Genomic DNA, 11,557 nt, shown 5'->3' on the forward strand with positions numbered 1-11,557 from the left:
GTTCAGCAGCTTGATGGTTTTCAAAAGGATTGTGGGAGCTTTGTTCCCTTTTTATTTGGTTTCTTTAAAAGATGACTGGAATGAGGGCTTTCCGAGACTTGGGGTAGTCCTCAAACATCTTGAGGTAGAATCTAAAAGACAAGAGAGGAATAATTAGAAATACAACCAAGCAGTGGTCAACGACTGAGGTTTGATCTGTTTGGAATCCCTGTTACAAATCAGCCTGCAGTTGTTCAGGGTCTGACTCTTCCAGATGGCCATCTATCTTCTTCCTCCCTCCTGCATCCTATCTCTTGTAGATGTTGAAGCCTCTCATGTTGAGAAATAAAAAGTAATAGCCAGAGGACAGCAGTGGTGGCTGCACAATATGATGAGTGTACCCGATGCCACTGGATTATACACTTAAAATTGTTAAAATGGCAAATTTTATGTTATGTATATTTTACCCAATAAAAAATATATCATAGCCAAAAAGAAGTACTCAGTGGATTCAACTGAGAAATACAGGGAACCAGAGACCCCAAAGAGCATAGGCAACGTTAACCCTAGAGAACTGGTCATGTCCCCAGGAAAAATATCCCTTCATGAGGCCTGGGAACGCCAAGAAAATGTTACCTTGTATTATGGGTTGAACTGTGTTCCCCCCAAATATATGCTGAAGTTCTAACCCCCAGTTCCTGAGCATGTGACCTTATTGTGGAAATAGGGTCACTGCAACTATAATTTATTAAGATGAGGTCATACTGGAGCAGGGTGGGCCCTTAATCCAATATGACTGGTGTCCTCATGAGAAGGGAAAGAAGAGACACAGAGACACACACACATGGGAGAAGGCCACGTGAAGACAGAGGCAGGGATTAGAGTGAGGCCGCTATAAGCCATGAACACCAAAGATTGCCGGCCACTGCCAGAAGCTAGGAAAAGACAAGGAAGGATTCTTCCCTCGAGCCTCCAGAGAGAGTGTGGCCCTGCCCACACCTTGATTTCAGACTTCTGCCTTCAGAACTGTGAGAGAATAAATTTCTGTTCTTTAAGCCACTCGGTTTGTGGTCATCTGTTTCGGCAGCCCAGGGAGACTAATGCATCTTATAAAAAGGCTTTCCCTTTAAGTGACCAGGCTGTTCTCTTACCCAGTTGAAGCTGGCAGCTCTCAAGTTATAATTAAGATGATACACTGTGTTCAAGTACCATAGTTTGAACTGAGGGACAAATAGTATTAATATGTCACAGGAGGTGGCTGGTTTTCCGTGCTGTGATTTGAGGTCTGCTGAGCTGCCTCTCACAAACCCCAGTAAGCCCTGTGAAAAGACGCCCTCTGCCCTTCCCTCTGAAGCAGGCTGACATAATAGGACAGGGCCTCAGTTTGGATTCTGCTGTTGTACTAGCTAGAACCCTCTGGTGGGATTGCTATCCCTCCCATGACCAAGCCCAGCACAGGCCAACCTTCTCAGGGCCCCTCCAACTGCTGGCTGATGCCCTGTCCTCTCCCCTGCCCCTCTGACTCTGGTGGGCAACAGGCCTACCTGAATTGGGGAGAACTATTACACTGACCCCCTTCCAGGCTGGGGACCCTCCGGCGCCCTTCCCCACCAAGCAAAGGAGGGGGTAAGAATAGATCATGAGGAGTTGCTGTTTCATTCATTTCTCACAGGTCTCTGCATAAATTCCACTCCAAGGAAAAGAACACATTCTTATTTAAACCTTCAAAACTTTGAAGTAAATCATTAGCGGGACTAAAACACCTATGCAGGAGTATAAGGGGTTCCTTCAGGGTCCTGGTTCCAAGCCCGTTCTCTCTCTGGGCATCCATCCTCTCTGTCACCAGTAACCACAGGCTTTCTCTTTCCTCCAGCCCCATTTCAGCGAAGGAATCTGACATTTGCCTTTACAGCCTGATAGCAACTTAGTATGTAACCTTTCCCTTGCAGTGATGCTTTTCCTTAACTCCTTTGTCCCCACCCCATCCCAGGCTCAGGGACTGGGAGGGAGGTAGGCCTTTGGTAAAGCTTTAGGCTAGAGCGACAGGGGAATGGGTCTAAACCCCTGCAATTCCCAGCGTTCCCCAACAGATGGCACAGTCCTGAAACTGCACCACACAAGTACATAATTGTTGACCCTATCTTCCCAGGAAGCCCGCAATGACCTTGGTAATGATTTACGGAGGGTGGAGGTAGAGGAAGGAGGAGAGAACCGAAATGAGCGCTGGTATTACGCAGATTCCGAGAGAACAACCCTAGAGTTTCCAGGGCTCCGTGATTACCTGAACAGTTAGCACCAAACCTAGAACTAAAAGTAGTAGGCACACTAGGCACAGGGCTAGTACTTCTCCCCAGTGGTTATCCATCCTGGCTGTACCTCAGAATTACCTGTGAAGCTTTGGAAAGTGCAACCTGGACTCCCACCTATGGAACACACTTGGAGAGATGTGGCGGAAGTGAAGTGAGGCACGGAAATGGAATCTACGTCTTGTACCTCCTCTTACCTGTAGCCCACTGCCAGACAGCAGCCATTGCCAGATAAGCCTGATAGGAGGGCACAGAGCCTGAGTCAACTAACTCACGTGGACACCGAGCGCTTCTCTCTGGGAAGCCTTCTTCAACAAGGGGGCATGTGGCTTCCCAAGTCACTTTGGTGCTCCTGTCTACCTGGGTTTGTTTTTGCTCATAGGAAGAAAAAAAATTGTTACTGTTACTGTCATCCAGCCAAATTTCAACTTCAGTGAAAATCCAAAAAGTCAGAATTTATCCGTCTGGATAATTGTATCAACCTTACCTTGTAAAAAAAAAAAAAATCTCTTCCGTGTCTATATCTGACTCTGTGTATTAATAAAAGCCTATTTGGAGAAGAAAGCTATGTGGATGCTGCCACCTTGATTGAAAAGTTTACCTATGGTGGTGAAAAGCTCGCAGCCCAAGGAAACAAAGTGAGAAAAATGCAAATGCAAGTGCTGGGAGGGACCAAGTGGCCAGGGCATAGCCGATCCATTCAATGATCTCACCAAGGAAATTGGCTCCAGAAACGTACGTGAACAAGCCACCTGCGTGCAGAAGAATCAACAAGTCAATCATCAGTGCTAGATCAGGGCCGCATTAAAACCCCTGTGCTTTGTTCCAAAATACATAAGGGAACCTAGGATGAATGCGGGGCTGGAGACTGCCTTCAGAGTAATGGGAGTTTGGTGGAATCCTCTTGGGGAGAAGGGAAAACAGCACCAGCATCCTGTAGCCCTCAGAGGCCCCAACTGCTGGAGGGGCTCCATCTAAATCTCCAACAACTGCTGGACTACTGGCTCTGGACAGGACAAGGATGAGGTGCAGGAGGTTGGGGATGGTTTCGTTCTATTAAGTAACATTCCCAGCTACCACTCACCTTCTCACTCCTTCCCTGGACACCCACACAGCACGTCCACCGCACACAAGTTAAAAGAACACACCACGCGAAAACAATAACAACCTGAACTGATGTGAGAATTAGTCAGATTCTCCTTTGGCATTTGCCCTCCCACTTCTGCAAAGCAGTACACTCCGTTCGAGTTTAAAGTACAGAGTGGGAGCTGCAAGGGTTTTGCCCTACTGGAAGCCGGTGAAGTCTGTTTCTATTGATTTTAAAGATTTCCTTTTCTAGCCAACCTCTATTTCTGACCTCAAAACTTTATCTAGAAATCAACACATTTATAATGTTAGGAAATATATCTACACTCAATATTTCTGCCCCACACTAAACTGGGAAAGTTTCACCCCAATTTTTTCTTTCCATACTTATACAAAGAATATTTTGTTTTTAAGTCATTATCTAACATAACTTAATAGTTGGAGACTAACCTTGGCAATTTCACTTTTAAGAGCTTTCTCTGCTCTTCTCTATTTGTCTAGTTACTGAATGAAGACTTAAAAAATCAAAGCCCCTTAAAGCTATCTTCCTGAAGGATGATATTGCATCAGCAGTTCCTGACCTGTAACTCCCCAGGAGTTAACACTGGCCTACTGCAAAGGGTCTATAAATAGTCTGTGAATATAGCAAATGGTGTATCTCAACCTACAGTATTATTTTTGTTTGATGTAGGTACTGAAAGGATGTTAGCAACATTCAAATTCATTTAAGTGTTACCGAATTCAAAGTAGCTTTGTCATTATTTTTTTAATCGGTGGATATTAGTCTGTGCCAACATCACATCATAATTCAGTAATTTTTAAATGTAAATAAAGAGTTGTATTTACATCAAAAAGGGTGAGAGCCATTGACCTACACAAATACCCACCTAAAAATGTTGAAGGATGACTTGGACGAATTCACTCCCACCTGCTTATACTTGTCAACCTCACACCTTGGTTACTTGGAAACAGTTAGGACTTCAAATATTCTGCACCTTTATCTCTGAAAATGCACTTGTACTTGTTAGACTTCCCATCCTAATTTTTGATTAAGTAAATATGGTTCCCTGCTCCTTTTAGAACATACGAGTGGCTGTGAATATAGCAAATGGTGTATCTCAACCTACAGTATTATTTTTGTTTGATGTAGGTACTGAAAGGATGTTAGCAACATTCAAATTCATTTAAGTGTTACCGAATTCAAAGTAGCTTTGTCATTATTTTTTTAATCGGTGGATATTAGTCTGTGCCAACATCACATCATAATTCAGTAATTTTTAAATGTAAATAAAGAGTTGTATTTACATCAAAAAGGGTGAGAGCCATTGACCTACACAAATACCCACCTAAAAATGTTGAAGGATGACTTGGACGAATTCACTCCCACCTGCTTATACTTGTCAACCTCACACCTTGGTTACTTGGAAACAGTTAGGACTTCAAATATTCTGCACCTTTATCTCTGAAAATGCACTTGTACTTGTTAGACTTCCCATCCTAATTTTTGATTAAGTAAATATGGTTCCCCACACCTTTTAGAACATACGAGTGGCAGGAAATAAACAAATACTACCCCCTGACTACTCAATAGGTAAGTCTAGTGAGACTTATTGAAGAGGACCAATTTGTTGGTCATGCATGATTAGGCTTCATTTGCTAACCTAGGAAGGATCGACACTTTGTACATATGATTGTTAATTTTTTGTGTCAAGTTGACTGGCCATGGGGTGCCCAAATACTTGGTTGACCATTATTTCTGGGTGTGCCCGTGAGGGTGTTTCTGGATAAGATTAACATTTGAATCAACAGACTGAGTAAAGCAGATTGTCCTCCCCAGGGATGATGGGCATCCAATCCACTGGAGGCCTGAATAGAACAAAAAACAGGGTAAGGGAGAATTCACGCTCTGTTTTTGAGCTGCGACATTGGTCTTCTCCTGCATTCGGACTGGAACTTACACGGAAGCTCTCCCAGTTCTCACGCCTTGGGACTCAGACTGGAAATTACACTGCCTACTCTCTGTGGGCTCCACCTTGTACCTGGAAGATCATGGGATTTCTCAGCCTCCATAGTCATGTGAGCCAATTCCTCATAATAAATCTATTTATCAATGTCTAAATCTGTATTCTATTGGTTCTGTTTCTCTGGAGAACCCCAGTACAGCACATAATAATCTTACCTACTGCAACTAAGAGGCAGCCTACTTTCACCCTACCCCAAACCCCTCCCTCCCCCCACCTGCAGGGTATTGTGATCATGAACCTTCCTGGGGGCTCTTCTCTTGAACTTCCAGTTTCAGGTGAGGACTGCAAATGTGCTGTGGGGTAGGATGGGACGTGGAGGAGAAGTCAGGGACATATTGGGATATATTGTGTCATCTGGGCCCTCTCTGCCCCCTGTCCCTTTGTTACTCATAGTGTAATTCCTGAGACAGGCTCCCAAGGAGGAGTGGGAATCTGGAGGGCGGGGGAGACGTTACCTTGTGGAATCCTATAGATGATTTCTCCAGGCTTCCTGAGCTGGCGCAATATATAGTCACTATGAATGTTGATTCCCATTCCCAAAATAAATAAGAAGACACCTTGGCAAAGAAGAGAGGGAGAAGTTAAAAACATATCCTGTTTTTGGTGTTTTTCTCACAATCTAAAGTTTTTGTTGTTGCTGTTGTTTTTCTAAAAATGAAGGGAAGGGCATTTGACTTCAAATTTTAAGAATGAAACTAAGGCAAAAAAGTGGCGGAGGGGGCAACTAACCCTGGTCCTAAACTTGAATGAAGGGGCTATGCTGTTTCATAAACCAAAGGGCTGAAAATACACAATGTCACGTGATAGAGGCAAGCGGGAAAGGATAGAGGGAGGCCCTACCATCATGCAATACTTAAATAAGTAAATAAACAAATAAATGAATGAATAAATAGCAAGCTTTCAGCCCATTCACAGATAGTCAAAACATGGTGGGCAAACTCAACAGCCAACTCTAATCCCTTCTCCTTTGCCACCCCCACTACAGAGGCTGAGAGACGGTCTTGTGACCTAGTTCTGCCAAGAGGATGTAAAGGGAAGTCTTCTGGAGGTTTCCTTGGAAATCTTTTGCTTTTCTGATAAAGGGGGCTAAATGGGACCAGTGCCTCTATGGCCTCCCTCTTCCTTTGCTGCCAGATGCGATGCCTTGAGCTACAGGAAATGTCTTGCAACCATGACGTGACTGTGATGAGGACTAGAAGTAAATATTCTCACAACAGTAGAGCAGAAAGTGCCTGGGATCTTAATGACACCAGCAAGCAGCTGAAGGAATGCAGAAGCCACCTACCTTTGGACAATCTTGTTACGTAGGAAATATAAATTCTTAATTATTTAAGTCACTAAGAGTTGGGTTTCTGTGACTTATTGCTGAGAGCACTACTGATTGATATACCCACGCTCATGGAAGTAATTGGAGAGCTTGGCACCTAGCAAACTGGTTTCCACCACGGCCAGTTCACACACACACTCCCCTTCCCCATTCACAGGTAAAGAAAGGGCCCTGGACTGAGATGAGGAGAGCTGGGGTCAGGGATGCTATGTATTACGTCCCAATGGGCCCAGAATCACTCACTGTTCCACACAGACGCCCAACCCCAGCTCTCAGCCAAGTGTATTTGTGCTGATCAAAATACATCAGGCAGGGGACTTCCCTGGTGGTGCAGTGGTTAAGAATCTGCCTGCTAGTGCAAGGGACATGGGTTCAATCCCTGGTCCGGGAAGATCCAACATGCCGCGGAGCAACTAAGCCCACGAGCCACAACTACTGAGCCTGCTCACCACAACTACTGAAGCCTGTGTGCCCCAGAGCCCATGCGCCACAACTACTGAGCCCACATGCTGCAACTACTGAAGCCTGCGCACCTAGAGCCTATGCTCTGCAACAAGGGAAGCCACCACAATGAGAAGCCCGTGCACTGCAACAAAGAGCAGCCCCCATTTGCCGCAACTAGAGAAAGCACACACGCAGCAACGAAGACCCAACGCAGCCAAAAATAAAAATATAATAAAATTAATTTAAAGAAAACAAAATACATCACGTAAAAAGCAAGAACAGTTGAATTAAAAACAGTCACATCTACTCTCACCTCATTTGCTATGATATGAAATAATGATTGTTAATGTTGTCTTGTCAAAAGATTATTAGCCTGGAAGAAAGGAAACCTGGGAAGGGACACCAGTGGAGGGAGGACAAGGGTGTGGGAGAGGGAGGGGAGATAGCATGCACAGCAGTGGAAAAGCAGGCACCTTAGATTCGATGTCTGTGTGCCCTTGGACAAGGCACTTAACCTCTCTCAGCCTCACTTTTCTTATCTGTAAAATGTAGATTCCAACAGTACCTATCTTAAAAGGATGGTATGAGACTCATTCATGTGTTGATTCTTTCATTCATTTATTCAGATAACATGTGTTGAGGTCTTACTATGTACCAAGCACTGTCCTAAACACCAGGGATATAGTAAGTAGTGAGAAAAACAGTCAAGGTGTCTGTTCTCATAGAGCTTACATTTCAGTGGAGAAACAAAGAAATGAATTAAAATAATAAAAAATTTTAAATCACATAATATCACTACAAAGCAGAAAATCAAAGTAGGATAAGGAGATAAAAAAGAATGAATTGGGGTGGGGAGGAAGTGTCTCTACTTTAGATGAGGTCAATAGGGAAAGCTTTTCTGAAGATCTGGCATCTGTCCTATGATTTGAATAATGAGAATACAAAGATCTGAGGAAGAGCATTCTGGTAGAGGGACTAACAGATGCAAAGGTCCTGAGGCTAGTATAGGTTTAGCATGTCTAAGAAACAGAAGGAAGGTGCTACAGTTAATGCTTTAAGATAGATGATGGGGGGCGGGGTGGTGGTGGTAAAGAGGATGGAACTTTCAAAATCCCATCAAGCTCTACAGGATATGGCGAGAAGTGTGGATTTTTAAGTGCAACAGGAAGCCGATGGCAGGTTTTAAGCAGGGGAGAATAGGATCTGATGTCAGTTTATTATCATTACAAAAGAAGTATATATGTTTTGTGGAAGATGAAATGCTAATTAGCAGAAATAAGAAAACCAAGACACTTTGTTCCTACCACCCAGGAACTACCACCATTAAACACTTTGGTGCATGTCCTTCCAGATCTTCATCTTATGTAACATCTAGGCATATTCCAATTTCCTCAAATGTCCCCAGAATACCACTTCTAGCTGGTTCATGTAAACCAAAGTCCAATATAGGACCACACCTGACATCTGGTCATTACATGCTTTAAGGCCATTTTCATCTAGCCCAGATCCCTGTCTTTTTTTTTTTTTTAGGACACAGACGTCTTAAAAAGACCAGACAGTGTGGTCCCTCAGAAAGCCCCCCTTTCTAGATAAGACTGGCTTACTTCCTCATGGTGGCATCTAACTTATTTTATTCTTTGTATTTCCTGTAAACTGGCATAAAGCATTTTCTTGTGTGGTTATAGGATCAGTTTAATAACTATAAAGTTAAGTATATTTATTTATCTGTTCTCAGTATTGAGCAACTTTCATTTGGATTTTTAATTAAGTTATGAAGTTTCATGATTCAAAGGACAAAACTGTATTAAAAGAAAATTTCTGCCCACCATCCCATTCTCTTTACCCCAAACCCTACAGATACCCTTTTTAAAAAGTTTCTCTTTTATCAATCCAATAGTTCCTCCTCCAATTTTTTACACAAAAAGCAGCACACTACATACACTGCACACTTTATTTTTATTTAACCACATGTTCTAGAGATGTCTCCAAATGAGCACAGAGACATTCCTTGCTTTTGTTTTGCTTTGTTTGGTTGCTTTTGTGGCTCCAGAATACTCCATTGGGTGCATGTACCAGCATTCGTACAACTAGTCCTCTGGCCATTCGTGTGTTCAAATGTTCCCTCTGACCACTGTGTGGAGAAGGAGCTACTGAAGGTCAGGACTGGAAGTAGGACGTTTAGCTTGAAGGTCACCGTGGCACTCCAGGCAAGAGGTCATCCTGGCTCAGACCAGGATGAAGTTAGTGCAGTCGTGGAGAGCTGAGCTCAGTCGGCACATGTTTTAGAACTAGAAGCAGCTGTACTAAGCTGATGGAGGGAACGTGATATGTGATGTAAAGAGAGGGATTAAGGATAATCTCTGCCTTTTTCCTTTGAGCCAAAAGAATGTACAAACAGTTGAACCTTTACTTTAGTAAAGAACTTTAGCTCCTCTTGCAGATAATGAAAAAAATTCAATGATCAGTGTTTTCTACTATTTTGGATAGGTGGTCAGGAAAAGTCTCTCTGAGGAGATGTGAATTAATAGAGACCTAAATAAAGGGAGGGAGCAAGCTCCCCGAGTATACAGGGACTGAGCATTCTACGCAGAGGGTGTAGTCTGTACAACAGCTCTGGAGCAGGACAAACTTGAGTATTCCAGGTCCAGCAGGAAAGCCACTGAGGCTACAGCACAGTGAGATGGATGGAGATAGGAAATGAAGTCAGGAAATGGGGCAGGACCAAGAACATTTGGGTTTCATAGGCAGTGGTAAGAAATTTGTATTTTATCCTGAGAGTAACAGAAATGCACTGGAGGGTTTTGAGATGGGTAACTACACGATGTTTTTCAAAGATCTCTCAGGCTGCTATACAGAGAAAAGACCAGGGTGGAGGTGGTCGTGGGGTGGGGGTGGGGGTAATGGGATCCTTGGAAGGTTATTGCAGTAGGATAGGGAGAGGTAATGGTGACTTAGCCTGTGGGCAGGGGTGTTAACTGGGGTATGGGTGAGAAGCAGTCAGACTCACTTACCCAAGCTAAACCGTATGTCTGTGTACCACTCAGCAGGGTATTCAGCACAGTAAACCAGATAGTAGCCTTGGAGGAGTCCATTTCCCATGCAGAAGACAAAGCCTCTGAAAAGGAATACAACTGGAAACGGCCTCCCTCTAGTGAGCAGTGAGTAAACAAATGTCCTAGGGTATATGGGGGAGAAAGGTCAGGATCCATTGTTAAAAAAAAAAAAAATCAATCACTGAGATGAAGCAACAGGCAATCACATCAAACCCATTTTTAAAAACCATTTCCCTTAAATGTATGCAATGAAAGAACATTATTATCTGATTCTAGAGCAATCATTTAGGCTATTATTTGTCTTGTTTCATTAAAATGCACAGTAGCCACCATGCATTTCAAGCCACAACAGCCTTGAAAGGTAAATTTCATCCTTATAAATTAAGTTAATAAATTCAATCCTATAAACACAGGACTGGAGATCAGCATTACATGGATCTAGAAGTGAAATCCAGATTATACTGGAAGAAAGATAAAGCCAGGCTTATCCCATGTAGCAGTGGAATGGAATTGTGATAGGGGTCGTTCAGACATATGTGGCTTTCCATATGTCTCTATAATATGATTTAATTACTGTTATTGTAGCATTCCCTAGAAAGTGGGCTGCAGAACCCCTTGAGAAAAGTGAGAGATTCCTTTAAATGCTAGGAACTATGAATCTAGAGGAATCTAGGAAGATGTTAAAAAATATAAATAATGTCAAAATTAAAATTTGCCCAAGATATAATGCTAAATACTAGGCAGCAAACTATGTCCTGTTTTTTATTTTTCTTCTTTTATGATGCAATATAACCATCATACAGGAAAGTTCATAAACCTATGTGAATAGTTTAATGAATTACTATCAAATAAACATCCATAATGTCACTAACCCAAGTCAAGAAATGGAATATTGCCATCACCTGGAAGCCTCCTATGGGTTCCTCCTGTTCACAGTACCACCATTACCCCAGAGGTCACCACCATCCTGATTCCTGTAATAATCATTTCTTTTTGCTTCTTTACAATTTTACCTCATTTGTATGCATCCCTAAAAATATAGTTTATTTTGCTCATATTTAATTCCATATGAAAGGAAACTCATCATTATGTTTCTAAGACTCAAGCATGTTGTTGTGGATGGCTATAGTTCATTTATTTTCATTGTTGTATATTATTGTCATGTATGAATATACCACATGTGCTTATCTATTTTACTTTGATGAATATTTGAGTTCCTTCCATAGTGTTTTACTTACTCAAAGATAATTTTCCCAACCCACACACAAATGGTCGCCTTATTTTTGATAAAGGAGGCAACAATATACAATGGAGAAAAGACAGCCTCTTCAATAAGTG

General features: G+C 42.6%; 1 protein-coding gene across 1 annotated transcript; it reads right to left on the reverse strand.

The window, feature by feature from the left end:
* Nucleotide 1: 1 nt before the first annotated feature.
* Nucleotides 2–10,343, reverse strand: SRD5A2 (steroid 5 alpha-reductase 2). The gene is made up of 4 exons (XM_007470885.1): nt 10,178–10,343; nt 5,851–5,952; nt 2,887–3,037; nt 2–131 (listed from the first exon to the last, which is right to left on the reverse strand). The coding sequence occupies exons 1-4, from the start codon at nt 10,263–10,265 to the stop codon at nt 65–67; spliced, it is 408 nt and encodes a 135-aa protein (XP_007470947.1). The 5' UTR covers nt 10,266–10,343; the 3' UTR covers nt 2–64.
* Nucleotides 10,344–11,557: the final 1,214 nt, after the last annotated feature.

Source organism: Lipotes vexillifer, unplaced genomic scaffold, assembly GCF_000442215.2.
Source record: "Lipotes vexillifer unplaced genomic scaffold, Lipotes_vexillifer_v1.1 scaffold717, whole genome shotgun sequence".
In the NCBI taxonomy this organism is placed as follows: domain Eukaryota; kingdom Metazoa; phylum Chordata; class Mammalia; order Artiodactyla; family Lipotidae; genus Lipotes; species Lipotes vexillifer.

What these genes read in the sequence shown, in the direction of transcription:
- SRD5A2 (XM_007470885.1), bottom strand. Translation starts at nt 10,265, where the DNA reads ATGGGAAATGGACTCCTCCAAGGCTACTATCTGGTTTACTGTGCTGAA. An exon ending in AGACATACGGTTTAGCTTGG is followed by an intron (nt 5,953 to 10,177) that starts GTAAGTGAGTCT and finishes TTCTTTGCCAAG; the next exon opens with GTGTCTTCTTATTTATTTTG. An exon ending in CGAGCTTTTCACCACCATAG is followed by an intron (nt 132 to 2,886) that starts GTAAACTTTTCA and finishes CTTGTCTTTTAG; the next exon opens with ATTCTACCTCAAGATGTTTG.